This window comes from Tachysurus fulvidraco, chromosome 1 (assembly GCF_022655615.1).
Source record: "Tachysurus fulvidraco isolate hzauxx_2018 chromosome 1, HZAU_PFXX_2.0, whole genome shotgun sequence".
Classification (NCBI taxonomy): domain Eukaryota; kingdom Metazoa; phylum Chordata; class Actinopteri; order Siluriformes; family Bagridae; genus Tachysurus; species Tachysurus fulvidraco.
In genome coordinates, this window is record NC_062518.1 from 46790408 (window position 1) to 46813142 (window position 22735).

The 22735-nt window shown below is 37.6% G+C and overlaps 2 protein-coding genes and 1 long non-coding RNA gene across 10 annotated transcripts in view; 1 reads left to right on the plus strand and 2 right to left on the minus strand.

The window, feature by feature from the left end:
* The first annotated feature begins 1381 nt into the window (after positions 1-1381).
* Positions 1382-21162, plus strand: LOC113643306 (B-cell receptor CD22-like). Of its 3 annotated transcripts, XM_047799803.1 has the most exons (10): positions 1382-1502; positions 4920-4955; positions 6023-6319; positions 13358-13654; positions 14341-14613; positions 16846-17118; positions 17619-17894; positions 19839-20087; positions 20316-20423; positions 20688-21162. In XM_047799803.1, exons 1-10 carry the CDS (start codon positions 1472-1474, stop codon positions 20732-20734), a joined length of 1887 nt encoding a protein of 628 aa, XP_047655759.1. In that variant the 5' UTR covers positions 1382-1471; the 3' UTR covers positions 20735-21162. The 3 variants fall into 3 exon arrangements, with proteins under 3 accessions (XP_047655759.1, XP_047655748.1, XP_047655753.1); XM_047799792.1 differs by lacking the exons at positions 4920-4955; positions 6023-6319 and adding an exon at positions 12267-12302 and having other exon boundaries at positions 1442-1502; XM_047799797.1 differs by lacking the exons at positions 4920-4955; positions 6023-6319 and adding an exon at positions 12267-12302 and having other exon boundaries at positions 1442-1502; positions 20322-20423.
* Positions 7013-7672, minus strand: LOC125138532. Its single transcript, XR_007137735.1, has 3 exons — positions 7458-7672; positions 7239-7304; positions 7013-7117 (listed from the first exon to the last, which is right to left on the minus strand). It is a non-coding gene; the product is annotated as an uncharacterized LOC125138532 (long non-coding RNA).
* The window catches only part of LOC113642183 (neurofilament medium polypeptide-like), a 69372-nt gene continuing 66840 nt past the window's right edge, over positions 20204-22735 (minus strand). For 4 of the 6 annotated variants that reach the window (XM_047823119.1, XM_047823110.1, XM_047823095.1 and 1 more), the window contains one exon: positions 20204-20633. The gene's annotated coding sequence lies outside the window, so the exon portion shown is untranslated. The remainder of the gene's footprint in view (positions 20634-22735) is intronic. The other 2 variants (XM_047823103.1, XM_047823104.1) reach the window with 2 other exon arrangements.

The window sequence follows — 22735 nt, forward strand, 5'->3', positions numbered from 1 at the left end:
GGCTTGTCAACATGTAGTTTGGCATATTCCAGTCTAGCTTTTTTATGATTTGTTTTCAACAATGGTGTCCTCCTTGGTCATCTCCCATGTAGTCCACTTTGGCTCAAACAACGACGGATGGTGCTATCTGATACTGATGTTATTTGAGCATGAAGTTCACTTTGGATCTCTTTAGATGTCTTTCTGGGCTCTTTTGTTATCATTCGGATTATCCGTCTCTTTGATTTGTCATCAAATTTCCTCCTGCGGCCACGTCCAGGGAGGTTGGCTACGGTCCCATGGATCTTAAATTTCCGAATAATATGTGTAACTGTAGTCACAGGAACATCTAGCTGCATGAAGATGGTCTTATAGCCTTTACCTTTATCATGCTTGTCTATAATTTTCTTTCTAATCTCCTGAGACAACTCTTTTCTTCGCTTCCTCTGGTCCATGTTGAGTGTAGTACACACCATGTCACCAGACAACACAGTGACTACCTGGAGCCCTATACAGTATATAGGCCCACTGAGTGATTACAAGATTGTAGACACCTGTGATGCTAATTAGTGGACACACCTTGAATTAACATGTCCCTTTGGTCACATTATTTTCAGTCTCTTCTAGGTGTATTATCATTTTTGTCTAGGCCTGTTCCATGAGTTTTTTTGTTTTTTTTTAAATAATTCCATTGAAGCATGGTTGAAAAGCAATGTCTGAATTTCACTGGTTCATAGAATTTTTATTTATTATTATTTTTGTCAGATTAAAGGTTTTTTCCTGTGACCATTGTGAGTTTTTCTCTCATTGACCAAAGGGTACCAATAATTGTGTCCACATGTGTACAAAGAACCAAATTTAAACATTGAGATAACGTTATGAGCTAACAGGGAATTACTCCAGCCCCTAACATAACATGGATATTACAACAGACCTGCTGCCTGATCCGAGTTGCGCATTTGCGAACACAATTTTTTGTCAGCTAGATACAGCAGATCCATTTAGAAAAACCTGATGGTTATAATTAGATTTGCATAGGAGGAAATTATTATTTGGGTAACTGTTGTTTTTAATTGTTTGTTTGTTTTTCAATTCAGCTTATAATAGTTTTAAGATTTGCCAAAGCAGCAATCAATTTGTTTAAAAAATTGCACAGTGAACAATAACAGCAATGTAAACATTATGTTATGACAGACAACCACACAGCACAACCAACACTGCAAGTTTTTAACAGAACTGATGGTTCATATGTATAAGTCCTGCACCTGTCATATACACCAGACATCCAAACAAACTCCTATCCAGACATAAAAGAAAGGTTATAATCAGTTGTGCTCTCTCTCTCTCTCTCTCTCTCTCTCTCTCTCTCTCTCTCTCTCTCTCTCTCTCTCTCTCTCTATTTTTGTTCCCTCTCTCTATAAGCAATCAGGAAGTGGTAAATCTTTAACACACACCACTGCTCTGTCAGTCAGTCAGTCATTAGACGGACAAGATGGAGCTCAGTCCACTCCCTGTGATGCTCTGTGAGTAAATGTTCTCTTTGTGTCTTCATTAGAGTGAGTGGTGGGGTATAAAGTGGGGCAGTCTGAATGTCCTGAGAGATGAGCTTATTGTGTGATTAGGACATTGTGTGTACTTCATCATGACTGTTCAGGTGGATCAGTGTCCATATCTTTATGAGAAGGGTTTAGTTTGATGTGTAAATACTCTCAGTAACTATGATAGTACAACAGGTAAGAGTACAAGTAGGGCAAGTTTAATACACAGGGTTTAAATCCTCTAATGGTAGTTAGTCCGTATTGTCTGAATCTGTAGTTGATGGTTCTCTTGTGGTGGTGTTTCCTGTATACAAAAATGTTAAAAAAAACATCTTAGCATTAACTAGCAATTTTATGTAAATTCCTTATAACCTACATTTCCTTTTTTGTTACTATTATGGTCTGTGCAGAAGAACATGTTCATTCTAATGCACTTTAGTACCAAAGTAATGCACAGCACATTTAATAAAAATAAATAAAAATCATTATTTTATAATTATAACTTTATTATTATTATTATTATTATTATTATTATTATTAGTAGTAGTAGTAGTAGTAGTAGTAAAAATTAGTCCTGTACATACAGAGCAGTGACACTGTTAGAGGCCTGGTAGCAGGTCACAGTTTGTTGGTGCAAATTTAGGTGTGAAGAAGCGGATGTGTGAAAAAAAGGTGTTGAGGGGTGAAGATGGACGTGTAAAAGCAATAACTAATAATGTGGGTAAATTTAACTAACATCACTGAACTCTTTTAAACTAAAAGGTGTCCAAACTGATAAACAGAGAATATCTTATAATATCTTTTAATACAGTAACATTTCTGTTATTATTATTGTCTGTACTGTGAAGCATCTCAGTGCAATAAGTTTATTCTAATACACACTGTCACCAAACGATTGTCTAGTATCATTTACTTATTTGAGTCAAATCTATCACAGAATTCTACAGAAATAAACACTTCTCATTAGCCGTGTACACTGACACACACGGGGTAAAGACAGTTTTTTAGAGAACTGAGAACACACAAGTGCACAGTTGTGGTTTAGCTTCTTTCTTTTTTAAATTCAGTGTTGTGAGTTCAGCAGTGAAGAAGGGGAGGAGGTGTGAGGCTGAAAATACTTGCATGTTGCATGTTTTCAAGATGTTGGTGTTAAATTCTGAGCCTTCCCCCTGCATCATACAGTAAATAGTATATACCCCATAGTCATGTACAGCAAGTGCCCCTCATTGTCTGTTGACAGTCGTTAACAACCATGCTACAGTCACATCGGGCAAGTTAATTCACCCTCCACAAAAATGGCCAAATGAAAGATGGACAATAGGAGCTTTCAAGATAGGAGGGAGGCAGATTATCTGTTCACGAATATACTGTAAAGGACAGACATGTTTGTCTTGTGTGCTAACAGAGCTAACTTGTCTGTAACAAAGGAATATAACATAAGAAGACACTATGACACGAAACATTATGAGAAGTATAAGGACCTGGACGTAAAGCAGAAGCTCCAGAAGGCGGAGGAGTTGAAAAAAAAAGTCTGGTTTCCTGACAGATTACAGTATGTTCATGAAAGCAAATCAAAAAGTGAAGCTGCTGTAAAGGCTGTAAAACGTTACTGCAGAGATTGCAAAATCTGCCCGGAGGGAGAGTTTGTCAAAAAGTGTATGGTCAAAGTTTGTGACATCCTGTGCCCAGATAAAAGGATCCTGAGAATTTCCTCAGCTCAGAGCCCGACCCCAGACATTGATGAACTTGCATCTAAGAAAAGATGCCAAGTATCTGGCTTAGATCAATGTGCAGAGTAAATCAGAGTGTAGCAAACTGAGTTAGAATATATGTTTTCTTTATGCACTTTTTCTACTCCAAGGCATGAACTGTTGATAGTCGAAAGGTCGGATTTTCATTGAATGAAATGATTATTTTTGGTTGTTTTGTTGTTGGTTTTGAAAAAGATCCACTTCAAAAAGGAACTTTAAGTGATAGTGAGAGACATAATTTATTTTATTTATTTAAATAAGAAATTAACACCACTGATGTGTATTTTATTTCAAATTTAATTTCTTATGTGTTTGTAATATCAAGCTCTGGTTGTTCCAAATCCTGTGTTCAAGCAGAACTAAAGTTTGTTTCCATATGAAAAAGGTTGAACATTCGTCTTCCCACTGGACTCTACAAGAACTCCTGGACTGACACTGGAGGTGATTACTTCTGTAATCCTTCATGAATGCATCAGTTAAGAACATCCTAGAAGTGGCCAGCATACAGTTTTAACTCATTTATCCAGAGAAGGATGGTTCAACACCCTTAAAGATCTGGAGACTAAGCACCAAATTTGGCTACTCAGCACTCTAGACTTTTGTTCTGTATACAAATGCCTTCCAAAATGCTTAGCTAAAGGATAAATTACATTGTGGCTAGTGTGATCGCAGTTTTGATCTAGATGTATGAAACACACTCAGACTCAGAGGTGGTGGTAAAAGCAAAGAAGTAAAGACAGAATATTATTTTGCTGCAGCAAAAGGCATCGTCCTTACAGTGCAACGTTTAAACAGTGAAGATACAAATTCTAGTGTTTCAGCTCTCCATTTTGTACCCTGTGTGTGTGTGTGTGTTGTGTGTGTGTGTGTGTGTTTTCATGCATCCTCCGTGGTTACTGAAGTTGTATGCCTTTGAATTATCACCTCAACAAGGCCGCATTCCAGTATCAGTACTTATCTATCACATGCACACAAACTCCCCTAAAGTTCCCATCCTTCTAGCACATACAATGTTAACATTTGGAACAAGGGCTTCTTGTCCTTTCTCCCTAGTCTGACACACAGAATACAGTAAAATCACATAACATTATATACAAACACATAACTGTTGTATAAAAACACTCATGATATTTAATATTTTCGCTACACTAGTTATGACACTGGGGCTACACTACCAAGCAGTAGTGTTTGATTTCCACGTCCTGCAGGCTGCCACTTCTGGGCCCCTGAGCAAGGCCCTTAACCCTCAATTGCTCAGTAGTTTAAAATGAGATAAAATGTAAGTCGCTCTGGATATAAGTGCATCTGCTAAATGCTGGAAATGTAAACAGTTAGTTTTTTGTATGGATCTTCTGAATTGCTACAGTATGATGATCTCTCTCTCTCTCTCTCTCTCTCTCTCTCTCTCTCTCTCTCTCTCTCGCTTTCTTTTCAAGAACATTACTTCATGAGCAGAATAGTGACATTTACCTGGATCATGTCTATTTATTATTTAAGAGGTTAAAATGTATTTCTTACAGGATGGTAAGAATTAAGTTTCCTGAGTGAGATTTAATCTTGTGTGTTCTGTGTGTCTAATATGTGCTGTGTTCATTAATAGATTGGACATTTTCCATATTTATGTCATGTTCTGTTTCTGTTCCCTTTTTAGTGCTGATTTCACTCATACCAGTGGTACAGGCTCAAGGTGAGTTATATATAGTTTATCTTTATATTGTCTCCTTATTTAATTTGTTTTAGTGCTAAGAAGGTTGTGTATAATTAGTTAATTTGTTCCGTGTTTATTTACTAATCATTTTGGGAAGTCGTGGCCTTAGGAAGTCGTGGCCTAATGGTTAGAGAGTCTGACTCGTAACCCAAAGGTTGTGGGTTCGAGTCTCGGGCAGGCCCGATATATAAAACAGCACAAGTTTAACTCTCCTGTAATCTTCCCTGCTTTTCTGTGCAATTTAGGAGCACCGAGTCAAACTGACCTGGTCTGATTTCACTGCTTATAACAAATGAGCCGTAAAATGTTTCCAACATATTAACATATATTTTGCACACATTTTTGTAATATTTGGTATAATAAACCTCATTTATATACAAAAAATAAAGTAAAGTAATAAAGCAGAAATTATGAACTATTTTCACTATATTTATGATCAGAGGCACATAATTTGATGAAATATTACAGACTAAACACTGTGTGTGTGTGTGTGTGTGTGTGTGTGTGTGTGTGTGTGTGTGTGTGCGTGTGCGTGTGCGTGTGCGTGTGTGTAGCTTATTGGTAGATCAGGTGTTGCCCTCTGCTGGACAAAGGCATATCACAAGTGTGAAATATTTACTAATGTGTAGCTTTTTTTTAATGGAGGCCCAATGAAATGCAATGTCCAATGTTTGTCTGTGTTTGTGTGGTGTGTAAGTGTGTGTTTGGGTGCATTTGTTTGTGGACACAGGTGTAATAAAATATTTTTATAAACACATAATTCAGTAAAAATAGATATAATTAATTTTACTATCAAAGTGCATCATTTGGAACAATCCATGTCATTTTCAGGCAAGTATATGGAAGAAAACAAAAGAGAACAACAGATATAACTAGTGCTAAATAAAATGCTCCATGATGCCCCTGATTACTTAATATTAAGCAGGTTACACATATCAGTATCAAGTAACAAAAACATGAACTCATACTCACTCTAAAAATGATATTAGTAGTATAGACTTGGAATGACTTTATGTAAGGTTTATTAACAACAGAATGTTTTATAGGGAGTCCTAAAGCTGTGGTGTCCATAAAGCCTGATACACATGTGTTCACTGGAGAGACTGTTACTCTCAGATGTGACATACAGGGAGGAGGAAACACTCAGTGGACTTACAGCTGGAATAAAGATAATAACAAACTCTATTCAAATGGAACTAAGAGATATTTCATAGACAAAACAATGCAGGTGTTAGATATCTGTTCTGTTGAAGACTCTGACAGTGGAACCTACACCTGCAGAGGACATGGGGGATACAATCAGAGCTCAGAGATAAGTGATGATGTTACACTGACTGTATCAGGTGAGTCTGTGTGTGTTTATTTCTTATTTAATATCTTCACATTATTTTTAGGGTTCAGATTTTGAGTTGTCAGAAACTGAGTCCCTGTTTATTTAATATTGACTTTTACTTCCTTGTCTAGTAAACACCAATTTATAAGTAATTAGAATTAGAAGGTTTTATCTGTGAATTCTGTAATTGAGAGATTTTTATTATCATCATCCACATCAGTCTCTGTCTCATCACAGAAATCCCTCACAATATTTAAACACAAGCCTCATTATCTTCTCTTCACTTTACTGTTCACATTAACACCTCCGGGGTAATAATCCATGATTTACTTTTGTTCTGTTGGATGTATTTCATGTCATTAATGTATTTTAAGACATTTAAATATGTAATAACTTTGTCTGCTGTCGACTCTATAAAATGTGTGAACACTGATTTAATGATGATGTGATACACAGGAACATCCCAGACATTTTGACCACTGTTATCTGTTTACAAACTGAATTAATTATAATTATATCTAAAATATACTGAATATCAGCATGAAAGATTTACAACATACATATTTTCATGGTGTAACTTACCCGTAGTTTGTAAAACTGGTCTGAGCTGTGGGGGTTACTACAGCTATCGACTTTTGGATAGACCCCGGATGTTCCCCCGTTCTTAGGCCTAGCACGTGCGTTGTAGAAGGCTCGTCGCCGGAAATAGCTATCGACTTTTGGATAGACCCCGGATGTTCCCCCGTTCTTAGGCCTAGCACGTGCGTTGTAGAAGACTCGTCGCCGGAAATAATCTCAATACAACTGTCTAAAAATGAATAAACAATGAATTAAATAAATAAATATAACATTTAGATTATAATGTAATATATGATAAAACAATCGACTGAAGAAAAAAAACACAGATCTAAGAGTCAGAATGAAATTACCCTGGAAGGGTCGCGTTTGTTTGATACGTTTTCACAGACAATTGCGTCAGATAGGCTGGCCTTGTTCTGTAATTAAAACAGACTTTACGTATAAACCCAACTAAAACTAGTTATAACAAGTCACTCTTCTAAATATTGAAAATCTCATATATGGTAATATCAAACGATAACCATTCTAATACTTATAAATTTACAATAAAGTTAATAATAAACTCTTACCTATTGAAAAGGCCGTGCTCTCAATGCTTAGAAGATCGTAGATGTTCTGTTCCGTTGTGAAAAATCCAAAGACGCGAAGTCATAGCCAAATTTTCGGAAAATTCTCACTTTTTACCTACACGTGTGGGCGTGTCCGCTCAGGCGTTTGCTCCTTTTTTCTTTTTGTCTCACGCGCGTTTCCGCTCAGGTGCATGTTTCCGCTCAGGGTGCGCGTGTGCGCGTCTTTCTTCTCACGAGCGTTTGGTCAGGATGCGCGTGTGTGACGTTATAGATAGCACCCCCCATTGACTATCGATCAGACTGAGAGATGCTCCTAACACAAAGGAGGGGGTCATAATCTTGATTTGAAAACCATCCGGTCTGAGGGGAGGGGTAACCTATCGCAAAACACCCCCCGGATCAACTTTCTTCTCACGCGCGTTTGGTCAGGATGCGCGTGTGTGAGACGTTATAGATAGCACCCCCCATTGACTATCGATCAGACTGAGAGATGCTCCTAACACAAAGGAGGGGGTCATAATCTTGATTTGAAAACCATCCGGTCTGAGGGGAGGGGTAACCTATCGCAAAACACCCCCCGGATCAACTTTCTTCTCACGCGCGTTTGGTCAGGATGCGCGTGTGTGAGACGTTATAGATAGCACCCCCCATTGACTAACGATCAGACTGAGAGATGCTCCTAACACAAAGGAGGGGGTCATAATCTTGATTTGAAAACCATCCGGTCTGAGGGGAGGGGTAACCTATCGCAAAACACCCCCCGGATCAACTTTCTTCTCACGCGCGTTTGGTCAGGATGCGCGTGTGTGACGTTATAGATAGCACCCCCCATTGACTAACGATCAGACTGAGAGATGCTCCTAACACAAAGGAGGGGGTCATAATCTTGATTTGAAAACCATCCGGTCTGAGGGGAGGGGTAACCTATCGCAAAACACCCCCGGATCAAACACGAGTTTTAAGTACCTATCTCTATCTATTCAATCAAACATATTTACTTGTTTACAATACTGCTTCCTCTGATGGGGTTAAAACAAACCCATTTTTAAAAAAAAATAAGTCCTTGTTTTACAACACTGCTTCCTCTGAGGGGTCATAAAACCCCATTTTTTTTAAAAAAAAAAGAACATAGCTCCTTGTCACCTGTCTACGGGAACAAGCCAAAAACATAGGTCCTTGTTTTACAACACTGCTTCCTCTGAGGGGTCATAAAACCCCTTTTTAAAAAAAAAAAAAAAAAGAACATAGCTCCTTGTTTTAATTACTTGTCACCTGTCTATGGGAACCAAGCACTGAAATGAGAGGGGGTGGTGGGAGGTCTTGACTTGACTTGGAGTTAAGACATGTCTACCACACCAAAAGGTATAACCTTTAACCTTTAATAATTTCATATCACTAATAACAGCTGTCATAACAGCTGTCATACCAGCTGACATTGCAGCTGCCAGGGGTAATAAAACTGTCACCTTGATGGAATATGACCATTAAATCTCTCTCCCCTGTCACCGGAAGAAATCTTCAGTGCAATCCAATCTATGCCTGCCAACAAATCTCCAGGCCCTGACGGATTCCCCTGTGAGTTTTACAAAAAGTTTTGGCCAGAACTCTCACCTATCCTAATGCCCGCTCTCCAAGATTTACTAGACAATGGAGTGGCCCCCGAGTCGTGGAAAATGGCATCAATTTGTTTAATTCCAAAAAAAGGAAAAGACCTTCAAGAATGTGCCTCTTACTGGCCAATAAGTCTATTGAATACCGATTATAAAATACTTGCTAAGGTCCTTGCTCGCAGACTCGCAGAGAGCCGGACCAGACGGGATTCATAAAATCACGTTTTGGCACAGATAATATTCGCCGACTCTTGAACATCATAGATTCAAGCACGTAAACTCCCAGCCCTTATTATCTCCCTGGATGCAGAAAAAGCCTTCGATAGAGTCGAATGGGAATTTCTTTTTGCCACCCTAAAGAAATTTAATTTAGGTCCTAAATTCATCGATTTGATAAAATTGCTTTATACTAATCCACGAGCTACAGTCACTACGAATGGTCTGATCTCAAAACCCTTTGTCATAGAAAGAGGTACGAGGCAGGGGTGTCCTCTTTCACCCCTGCTTTTTGCTCTCGTAATCGAACCACTGGCTGAATCTATAAGGCAGTGCCAATACCTTTCTGGTATAACGGTGGGAGATGAGGAACATCGGATTTCTTTGTATGCAGATGATGTACTGCTGTATATTTCTGAGCCAGAGAAGTCTGTTCCAGTAATATTAAAGTGTATTTCAGAATACAGTGCCTTATCTGGATATAAAATTAATCTGTCAAAATCCATGGCGCTTTCTCTTAAAATTTCTGCTCCAAATGATCTTGCATCTCTCTCACCCTTCAAAATAACTACTGTTGGTTTTAAATATCTCGGCATATTTGTCACACCACTATTTACAGATTTATTTAGAACAAATTATGCCCCTCTTCTGGATTCCATTAAAAAAGACCTTAACACCTGGCGGACACTCCCTATTTCTTTTCTGGGCAGGATTAACGTGATCAGAATGAATATTCTACCTAAGTTTCTGTATTTATTTCAATCCCTACCTTGTCATTTACCAAATGTTTTCTTTAAAGACATCAATAAGCACTTTTCTAAATTCATCTGGAACCACAAAATGCCTCGAATTAGTTTTAACAAATTAATGAAACCAAAGGATAAGGGAGGAGTCGCCTTACCGAACTTTCGTCTGTACTATTGGTCAGCACAGGTGAAGCATATGGTTAGTTGGTACAATGAAAGGACCGACTCTAGATGGCTTAATCTGGAAGCAAGGGCTTGCGCTCCTCTCCCAATAAAATTTCTGCCTTTTATTGCAAATACCAAAAAGCTTAAATGTTCCTCGACAAGTTTCACCATTTCAAACACCCTTCGGACATGGAGAGACGTTAAACTGTATCTTAAGATTCCAGCTGAACTCACACTTTTCTCACCTATTGCTTCTAATCCTGACTTCCCTATATCTCTGCAAAATATCGGCCTTTCAGTCTGGTCTAAGTTAGGGATCTCGCAATTATCTTGTCTCTTTTCAGGCGAGGCTTTAAAATCCTTTCAAGAAATATTGCACCAATATCGTATACCACAGTCCCATTTCTTCAAATACCTTCAGCTGCGTCATTTCATAAAACCTCTGTCTGATAATGGTAAGCTGAGACGTGATCTTACTGACATAGAACAAGTTATAATAAAAAACAATCTCTCTAAGGGGTTAATATCTAAAATATATAATGCCTTGGTTGATTCGTGTACTTCCTCCTTAGAGAGCTTGAAAAGAGTGTGGGAAAAAGACCTGGGCCACAGAATTACCGATATGGACTGGTCCACCGTATGTAACAATGTGTTCCCTAAATGTACTTCTTTGGGAATTCACGAACTCAACTACAGATTTTTTAACAGAGTTTACCTTACACCTTCACGTGTAAGAAAGATTTGCAAATACTCCTCCGATCTCTGTTTTAATTGCAAGAAACACAAAGGAACATTCCTTCACTGCTTCTGGTATTGTGACAAAATCTTTTCTTTTTGGATTAAAGTACATCATTTTTTACAAAGGCTCCTTAAGTTGAAATTTTGTTTCTCTTTGGAATTGTATCTGCTGTATAGTGGAATTGAGACTGTGTTTGACTTCCACACAAGGCAACTGTTTTTAAATTTGGTGTACCTGGCAAAGAAATGTATATTGTTATTGTGGTCTTCTCCTCAGGCACCTTCTGTTAAAATGTGGTTGTCTCAAATGTCCATATTACTTCCACTTGAGAAGCTCACTTATGACATACACCAAAGGTCTAATGCCTTTTGGCAGATATGGACACCTCTCTGGTGCCACATTAACAACCTCTCTTGATCCTGTGTACATTTTGTTATTTACCAGAATGTGCTATCTTTTTCACCTGATTGTCCACTTTTAATTGTTTTTTATTGTGTACTTGAGACTGTATCGCTATGTTTATGTACATCTGATTAACCGATCAATAAAAAAAAAAAAATAATAAAAAATGGGCGTGTACAGGGCGGGATTTGAGGCTGGTTCACGTACGCACATCTGCGGGTGATCTGTGATTTATAAAGGGAACATTGCTTAGAGGTGTGCGTACGCACGGTTTTATAAATCGGAATGTTTTTTTGGCGTACGCCATTTTTGGCTTTTGGGCGTACGTAAACTTTTAGTAGGGATCCTATGCACAGTTTTATAAATGAGACCCCTGGAGACTAAGCACCAAATTTGGAGCACTCTAGACTTTTGTTCTGTGTACAAATCCCTTCCAAAATGCTTAGCTAAATTACATAGGATAAATTACATTGTGGCTAGTGTGATCGTAGTTTTGATCTAGATGCATGAAACACACTCAGACTCAGAGGTGGTGGTAAAACCAAAGAAGTAAAGACAGAATATTATTTTACTGCAGCAAAAGGCATCGTCCTTACAGTGCAACGTCTACAGTGAAGAGGCAAATTCTAGTGTTTCAGCTCTCCCTTTTGTACCCTGTGTGTGTGTGTATCTGTGTGTACAGTAGGCTATGTGTGCGTGTGTGTTGTTGATTGTGTGTGTGTGTGTGTGTGTGTGTGTGTGTGTGTATGTGTTTTCATGCACCTTCCCTGGTTACTGAAGATGTACACCTTTGAATTATCACCTCAACAAGTTAAGTTTCCTGAGTAAGATTTAAACTTGTGTGTTCTGTGTGTCTAAAATGTGCTGTGGTCATTAATAGACTGAAAATTCTCCATATTTATGTCATGTTCTGTTTCTGTTCCCTTTTTAGTGCTGATTTCACTCATACCAGTGGTCCAGGCTCAAAGTGAGTTATATATAGTTTATCTTTATATTGTCTCTTTATTTAAATTGTTTTAGTGCTAAGAAGGTTGTGTATAATTTGTTCCCTGTTTATTAATGTAGTTTTTTAGATCTAACCAAAGGAGGTAACATCAGATTTGAATAAATAATTTTACACTCAAATAGTTTTATGCTGCTTAAATTTCTTAACATATTAAATATAAAACAGCACAAGTTTAACCCTCCTGTAATCTTCCCTGCTTTTCTGTGCAATTTAGGAGCACCGAGTCAAACTGACCTGGTCTGATTTCACTGCTTATAAATAATGAGCCGTAAAATGTTTCCAAAATATTAACATATATTTTTCATACATTTTTATATATAATATAATTTATATACAATAAATAAAGTAAAATAATAAAGCAGAAATTATGAATTATTTTCATTATATTTATGATCCGAGGCACATAATTTGATGAAAAATTACAGACTAAACACTGTGTGTGTGTGTGTGTGTGTGTGTGTGTGTGTGTGTGTGTGTGTGTGTGTGTGTGTGTGTGTGTGTGTGTGTGTGTGTGTGTGGCTTATTGGTAGATCTGGTGTTGCCCTCTGCTGGACAAAGGAAAATCACAAGTGTGAAATATTTACTAATGTGTAGCTTTCTTTTATGGAGGCCCAATGAAATGCAATGTCCAATGTTTGTCTGTGTGTTTGTGTGGTATGTAAGTGTGTGTTTGGGTGCGTGTGTTTGTGGACACAGGTGTATTAAAATATTTTTATGAACACATAATTCAATAAAAATAGATATAATTAATTTTACTTTCAAAGTGCATCATTTGGAACAATCCATGTCATTTTCAGGCAAGTATATGGAAGAAAACAAAAGAGAACAACAGATATAACTAGTGCTAAATAAAATGCTCCATGATGCCCCTGATTACTTAATATTAAGCAGGTTACACATATCAGTATCAACAAGTAACAAAAACATGAACTCATACTCACTCTAAAAATGATATTAGTAGTGTAGACTTGGGAATGACTTTATGTAAGGTTTATTAACAACAGAATGTTTTATAGGGAGTCCTAAAGCTGTGGTGTCCATAAAGCCTGATACACATGTGTTCACTGGAGAGACTGTTACTCTCAGATGTGACATACAGGGAGGAGGAAACACTCAGTGGACTTACAGCTGGAATAAAGATAATAACAAACTCTATTCAAATGGAAATAAGAGATATTTCAGATACAGCACAATGCAGGTGTTAGAAATCTGGTCTGTTGAAGACTCTGACAGTGGAACCTACAGCTGCAGAGGACATGGGGGATACAATCAGAGCTCAGAGATCAGTGATGATGTTACACTGACTGTATCAGGTGAGTCTGTGTGTTTTTATTTCTTATTTAATATCTTCACATTATTTTTAGGGTTCAGATTTTGAGTTGTCAGAAACTGAGTCCCTGTTTATTTAATATTGACTTTTACTTCCTTGTCTAGTAAACACCAATTTATAAGTAATTAGAATTAGAAGGTTTTATCTGTGAATTCTGTAATTGAGAGATTTTTATCATCATCATCCACATCAGTCTCTGTCTCATCACAGAAATCCCTCACAATATTTAAACACAAGCCTCATTATCTTCTCTTCACTTTACTGTTCACATTAACACCTCTGGGGTAATAACCCATGATTTACTTTTGTTCTGTTGGATGTATTTCATGTCATTAATGTATTTTAAGACATTTAAATATGTAATAACTTTGTCTGCTGTCGACTCTATAAAATGTGTGAACACTCTGATTTAATGATGATGTGATACACAGGAACATCCCAGACATTTTGACCACTGCTATCTGATTACAAACTAAATTAATTATAATTATATCTAAAATATACTGAATATCAGCCGTGTAAGAAAACATACAACTGTAACATCTTGTATTAAATGTTAAATATAAATGTTAGTTTTAGACACAAAGCATCTGTTAGACACAGTGAATCTACTGCTTATGTTGTAAAGTGTAAAGCAGCTCTGACACCTTCATCATTTCACACCAACAGTAAGACCCAAACCGACTGTGAGAGTGAATCCTCAGAGCTCCGTCTACACTGGAGACACCGTCACTCTGAGCTGTGACCTGCAGCAGGGGACTGGATGGAAGTTTCAATGGTACAAAAATAATCAGTGGTTATGGAATCTGAACAGTGAACAAGTGAACACACTTAATGTGACAGTCGATAATGCAGGAGAAACAGAGTACATGTGTGAAGCACGCAGGAGAAACTACTACTACTTCACAGAGCTCAGTGATCCTGTCAAGATTACAGTGAGAGGTATGTCATGATTTTTTCCTCTTTTCATCACAGGTTTGTTAGAAGGCATAAACATTATTGCTTAATTATTTTGTTCCTCTTGATATTCCAGAATTTTCAGAATAATCTCGAAATACATATGGTACAACCTAGGTGGCGCTAGACCGGTTTTTCCCTTACCTTTAGACGCGTCTCTTTCTTCACTGGGGTAATATACTCCAAAACAAATATTCCACAAAAATCCACACAGGTCCAAGGAACTGAAATCTGTAAGCCTTTTAATCCAAAACGCTTTGGTCGCGCCTCAAATATTCCGTTAGTGTTCTGAAAACTGGAAACAGAAGTGCGCCATCATCTCGTTTTGCCGCTCTAACTTCTCATTGGTGGTTTCAAAAATTCTAAAATTATGTCATATTTATAGCCCAGGTCCTAACGAATCAAATAAGCCCTCATTTGAGCCAATCGGTGCTTGTATGGCAGAGATAGACGGCTGGGAAGCCAATGATGTCATGACATCATTTTTGGGAACCCGCCTTTGACTGACAATTACTCCTTCCAATAGCAATGAAATGCACCGGGACCTCTACAGCTCTTTAGCCAATAAGCAGACGATTCCAACGATATGCGACATGCCGTATGTTCTCTGGCAGTGTCTGCGTGAAAAAGCTGCGCAGAAGAATTCTTGCGTAATCCCTGACCTTTTGTCCCTCTCACAGCTCAGGGTGTCAAGTTACAGGCCTTTTTTCACACCAGAGTGATAGAGAGAGAGTCTCTGCTTGTTTATGGCCTTTCAGACTGAGCCTGCAGCCTTTTATTTCAAAGTTATACAGTAAACAAGTACACAAAAACGCTGCACCAGACGACCAGGGCCGTAGAAAAATATTCATATAAAATCCATTTTTGGGTCTTTTGACTTGAATTTTTTTTTGGTGAAAGCCAAGACATGTGGCTATGACCCTCAGTTGTTATTTGGTCCCTAACATGTTCCAGAAAAAATAAGATTAATCAGTTTATCAGGTAAACAACCAGGCAGAAATGAAAACCTTCCATTCTATCCCCTGTAACTTTGTGCCAGTAAGGCCTAGAAATCTGAAACTAGTTTCTGAAACTAGAATCTCTTCTTTCCAATGAGACCAGGCTCACCCCTGTGTGTCAAAGTATGTGGGAGCTGTACCACTTTTTGTTGGGTAGGTCATGTAGGCGAAAAACCTGCAAAAGGGGGCCGACGCATAAAGGGGTTAAAAGTATTTGTCATTTCTGACAGATGAGATCCAAAAACATTTTGTTTAACACACACACACACACACACACACACACACACACACACACACACACACACACACACACACACACACTATAACTATGTTTTCTGACATGTAAATGTCTTCAGGACAGAAAAGTTTATATTTTGTGGTTCTGTGTTTTTTATATTTATTTATTAAAATATAGATTAAATTAAGTCTTGTTGAGAAAACGTCTGTAAGTGAGAACCGTTAAAGATATTTGGGACATGTCTGAGGGAAACCCAGCACATATATATTGACCTGTTTCTGTTGGGTTTTTGTTCTGATTCATGTCTTGTCTCTGCCCCTGTCCTGTCATTGGTTGTTGTTCTAATGTATCTGGATTATTCTCACCTGTTTTCACTTTAACCCTTGATTTGTCAGTGTATTTAAACCCCTTTGTTTCACCATGTATGTATTTGTCTTGTAACTGTTGTTACCGCTGTGTGTTTAGTCTGCAGATGTCCCGATCTAGTGTCTGTCACAATTTTATAAATTCTTGTATCTGCCTCCAGACGTCTAATGTGACAAGAACAGGAACTAACTAGTTTATCAGACTTTCCACAAGAGTAAATGTAACTATATATGGATTAAATGTTCAGTGTGACATTCATTATTTAATAAAATTATAATCATTGTCACATTCTGATTAAAATAATCTGTACTTCATGGTGGAAACAGTAACTCTATAACAGTGTTAGACACTGTGTTTTATTACTTAAACTTTTTTAAAAGAAGAAAAACATTATACACAATATACAGTACAATGTAAGAGATTATATTCTGCTCATTTCAGTCTAAACACAACATATATTAAACAGAATAATAACTTCATCTACACAAATTGTTATAAACTGTTACAGGTTAAAAACAAACTTACTGTAATTAAAAAAACATGAAATGCTACACAAAACCTGCCCCATGCTGTAATCGTAGATAGTACAAATAATTTATCATTTGGTTTCAACAGTAAAACCCAAACCGACTGTGAGAGTGAATCCTCAGAGCTCCGTCTACACTGGAGACACCGTCACTCTGAGATGTGACATACAGGATGAAAGTGTCTCTAGCTGGCAGTACAGCTGGTATAAAGATACTTCACACAGTCCTGTCAGTAGTGAACAGGTGTACAGTACCAGTGGTGTTGAAGTGACCCACACAGGTACATACACCTGTAGAGGAACAGAGAGAGGAGGCTCACGCTCCTCACACTCCAGTGATGTTATTACACTGACTGTATCAGGTGAGTGTGTCAGGTGAAAATGTGCATGTAAGGATTCAAGGAACCCACAAGTGCTCAGATGTATAAACTGAAGTAAAAATAAAAAATTCTTATATATATATAATGTATTTATTTAAATCACTCTGGATAAGAGTGTGTGCTAAATGCTTGAGGATTTCTGTGAAGGAGTATTTTATTAAAAGTCAGAGCAGGTAAACATTCTGTATGTGACCAAGTATACATAAATTATTCAGATATAATGTCTTCAGAAAATGTCTTCTAATCAGATACAGATACAAATAGGAGGTAAATATATTTATGGTGTAAAATAAATCAGAATCCTGTACATTGGCTCATTTGACTGCTCTAATTGTCTAATCATTTACAGTAGAATCCTTTAAAAGAATAAAACAGCTTTTTGCTGGAAAATAAATGGTGCAATTTACATCACATTTCAGTCATTTCTTTGTGTTCTTCCTCATTATTTTGTTTATTGGCACTTTAAATGTTTTCTGTTTCAGTTGAATCTACTCCAGTCTCTCTGATCATCAATCCCAGCAGAACTCAACACTTTACTAATGACTCTCTCTCACTGAGCTGTGAGGACCAGAGTAAGTCTACTGAATGGACAGTGAGACGATACACACACAGTGAGAGAGTGTTAGATTGTTCTCACTGGGGATCAGTTACAGGATCTACATGTAACATCAGCTTCCTCTCCACATCCTACACTGGAGTTTACTGGTGTGTGTCTGAATCTGGTGAAAACAGTAATCCTGTCAACATCACAGTGCATGGTGAGTCTTCATGTAGTGTGTTTAATGTTAAAGGAAAAGGGAAATGAAAACATGTATGTTAGTTGTAGACACCAGTTTTACTAGTACAACTAAATGAGTATAAATTCAAATCAGCATTCAATATTCATATATATCTGTACTAATGTATTGTAGCGATTTTGGCTCGCGAAGCAAGGTAAATATTTATAAGCAACTATAACATGTTATAGTGACTTCCAAATATTTTAACCTAAGTTGAAATTAACGGTACTGGAATTAACGTTACGCTTATTTGGTCTGTTCGTCCGCCGAACAGTCCGTGTAACCTTTATTAATTCTATGAAGGCGGTATCTTCCCGGCCAAGAAAGATTCGCTCTCCTTTTACTGTATACCGTAATTTAAATTAAATTAACTTAATAGAGCATGTAGTTCAGACCAGATATTGCAGGTACCTTAATTTGTGAGCGATACTCAGAGACAAATCACCTGTGGCTCAAAATTATGACATTTAATGAATGAGACAAACACAACATAAAACTACACAAACAAACAAAAGAAATAGGGAAAACGAAAATGAAAATAAAATAAAACAAAAGAAATTAAAATTGGGGAAAGGGAGGAAGAGACTGGAAAGAAGAAACTAGAGAAAGGAAGGAAAGGAATGGCAAGCTTAGACTCAAAAATTAATCACACCCTAACTGGGAAATCGTCACAGAAACTTAAATTCACCTTAAGATTCAACGAAAGATTACTTGCATTACGGTTACTTGCATTGGCTTACTGCACAAGAGTCCGGATGCAACAGAGAAATCTCTGAAAAGTCAGTTAGGGTGGGGTCAGACGTTCTTCCAAGTTCTCCTGAAGATCAGAGCAGTTGTCGTTCTTGGAAGTGAAGCTTGCTGGAACTTCTTTGAAGGAAGATGGAGTCGTCTTGAAGCTGTTCCGGAAGTCTGACCACGGATTAGTGGTGTTTGTGACAATTTAAAGGTCGCGAACTCCACCCATCTTTGGGGAGATGACCAATACTTCGGTCAGGATTTTGGAGGGAAAAACTCCCTTTGTTTCAGGTGTCTGTGGGCGTGTTTTAGCTATCAAACTTTTAGATGACTTTAAAGTTTGATCCAGGGTGTATTAAGACGGTATGGCGCCTTTCGTGCTCAAATAAAATACACCAGTGCTTGAAAAATGAGTAACCGATAATTTTGTGGTCATTTGGATACTAAACATGAAGGGTAATGACGGTATGAAGGCAGCGGTACATTACATACATAGATCATTAATCAAAGGGTAACTGAGGTTAATACGATATTGTGTTCTTATAAAGGCAAAGAAACAAAAATGAAACATAAAACAAGATGCACTTTCATTAGGGAAGTAAAAAGAAAATGATAGCTTCGTATACATTCTGACATCAGACCTTAAAGGGGCATACGGCATTAGAACGGGTATACATTAACATTCCATGATCAGTAAGATATGATGATAGAGTATAACAGATTTTAAAATACAATGTTGTCTTCTGACACATGAATAAAATACACCCTTGTCAGGAAATTAAGGAGCAAATAATTTTAAGTCAGGCAAGCCTTAAAAGAAGAAACACATTACAAAAAGGGTTATAAGAATGAGAACCTTAGAGTACCTTATCTTGGGTTTTATTAGTAAAAGGAATGTCTCATTGTGTTGTGTGTGTGTGTATGTGTGTGTGTGTGTGTGTGTGTGTGTGTGTGTGTGTGTGTGTGTGTGTGTGTGTGTACAAGATGCTACAGTATCTATAATTCAGTTGCATGTTTTCTCATGAGCTAGTGCAGGAAGATTTGTGCAGACTTGAATAAAACACCTCCAGACTCCATGGTTTTAGAGGGTTTGAAGTTATATAGAGATAAATTAGAGAACTTTTATTTATTATCTACAGACACGTCATAGTGTGTGGATTTCCTTGTTAGTGATTTTCTGTGTTCTAGATGGTGATGTGATCCTGGAGAGTCCTGTCCATCCTGTGACTGAGGGACATCCTCTGACTCTACGCTGTTTATATCACAACCCAAATCCCTCAAACCTCCGAGCTGATTTCTATAAAGATGGATCAGTTCTCCAGAACCAGACTACAGGAGAGATGATCATCCAAACTGTCTCAAAGTCAGATGAAGGTTTCTACCACTGTAAACACCCAGAGAGAGGAGAGTCACTGAAAAGCTGGGTCTCAGTCAGACGTGAGAAATTATTAAAATATTCATTTATATACCACTTAATGTGTTAAATTCAGTAGCTTTTCACAGTGAACTCTATAGTGTCTATGTACAATACAATATGCTATGAAACACGTGCACACGGTATAAATTAATTTATTTGTACTGCAGATTGAGCTAAAACATCTAAACAGTTCAGAATGAAATAAACATGATTATAATTATTCTTTTATTCTGCTTCATGTCCTTCAGGTGTAGAAGCTCCATTCTCAGTGCTCATGCTGATCTGTAGTGTGGTGACGGCCTCTCCGTATCTGCTGGTGACCATCATTCTGCTGCTCATATGTTATAGAGCTCGAGGTAAGAACTTTTTCAGTATATCTCTATATTTCACATAACGAGCATCATGACTTTATTAAGTGCAAGAATAATCTTTTGACTCACTTCTTATTTTAAAGATTAAATAAGATTTTTTAAAGAAATTTTCTTGTTCTAAAAGTTTTTAGGATGAAATCAAATGCAGTTTGTTTTCCAAACATCTTGGTTTTCAATATCTTGGTTTTCAAACATCTGCAAAAAATAAAATGAAAGGAACTACTTTTTTTTTTTTCATTTCTTTAACAGATCACACTGATGAAGACAGAATTGAGAATGCAGTCATAGAGGCGTGAGCAAAATTCATCTATAAAAAGAAGATACATTTACTATGATATATATTATTGCAGAATTTCTATTTCTTTATGGTTTTGTGTGGATTTTAAAGCAATACTGATTTCTCATTTAAATGTCCTGCTGTTATTTGCTCATCATATTATAAACACCCTCATTGTTGTGACTGGCTTTGTTTAGTTAATGTCTGCAAACCTCCTGATGAGGTGTAAATTACCGTGTGTGTACAGTAGTGTCCAAAAAGCCCTACAGCCAGCTTTTTTATGCAATATAAAAATGTTATCTGAAATATGGTGCTAATATTGTGTTTTGTGTCTTCACAGTATTAGTTCTACCACTGCTGCATTTGTACTGCTGTTTTTATTCTATTTGTTTGTGAGATTTCCTGTATATGAAATGTTTTGATCAATAAAATAAATCATTATCAATTCACCGCTGCGATATTGCTGTCTTTTCATTGTCACTCTTGTCCCCTGTTAGAACATTAGAATTTATCACATGGGATTAATAAGATGTTTCTTTAAAGCATATAACTTGATCCTAAAACTATTATTCGGTGTAGAGGATCTCTTTGCAGTAAAGTTCAGTAGTAAGTGGAGAATTAATACATGTGAAATAAACTTTTCTTGAGTTGTCCCAAGCTTGATTCCCATCTCTTCTTTCCAACCCACTCTGGTGCCAAACCCAGGGAATTGATGATGTTACTCTCCAATGGAGTTTCTGCCACTCTCTTACACCAGGCCCTACTTGAGTGCTTCCATCTCTCTCTCTCTCTCTCTCTCTCTCTCTCTCTCTCTCTCTCTCTCTCTCTCTCTCTCTCTCTCTCTTCTCCCTGCACCAAGAAAATGGACTAATTCCACCTAAATAATTGCCCCCTCAAACATGTTCTCGCCTCCACCTTTTCGCCTAAATTTTATAGAGAATGACATAGAACCACATCCACCCCTACCATCTACCCAAGCATAATAATTAGGTTGTTGGGATAAGCTAAAGTCCAGGCACAATATGGGAATAATTGAAGAGTCTCACAGTAACTTGTCAAGCCCACATAAAGGATGCAAAGATCAGTCATCATCATCATCATGACTTGGGTGGTCCACAGCCTGGGGGTGCAGATGGCTGTTAAGGGTTTCCTCTCTCAGCAAGGTGTTGGGAAGTCAGTGCCAGGCCAGAGAGTTCACGGCCTAAGAACTATTTAGCCGTACACAAGAAAGGCCAAAGCCTTCTCTACTTTCTGAAGAGGCTGAGGTCCTTCAATATCTGCTAGACGATACTGAAAATGTTCTATGAGTCTGTGGGAGCCAGTACAATCTCTTTTGCTGAGGACTGAAGGTAGCTGATGCCAACAGGGAATGGCGCTGAACTCTCTGACTGAAAGAAGGATGTTATCTAAGCTACTGACCATCTCAAAGAACATCTTCCAATTGATCCATGATGTCCTGGATAGATACAGGAGTATGTTCAGCCGCAGACTCATCCAACCAAGGTGCTCTGCAGAGCAACACAGGAAATCCTTTCTACCTGTGTCCATTGGACTGTACAACTCCTCCGTGCAACCACACATCTCACTGTGTATTAATACACATTTACTGCTATATTTATTTAAATCCTAGCTACTGACCATCTCAAAGAACATCTTCCAATTGATCCATGATGTCCTGGATAGATACAGGAGTATGTTCAGCCGCAGACTCATCCAACCAAGGTGCTCCGCAGAGCATCACAGGAAATCCTTCCTACCTGTGTCCATTGGACTGTACAACTCCTCCGTGCAACCACACATCTCACTGTGTATTAATACACATTTACTGCTATATTTATTTAAATCCTAGCTACTGACCATCTCAGACAACATCTTCCACCCACTCCACGATGTCCTGAAAGGATACGCCTCTGTGCAACAACATATCTCATTGTGTAACAATACACATTTACTGCTATATTTATTTAAATCCTTGCTCTATTTATGATATTTTTGTATATCGTTGCTGTCAGGTGGAAAA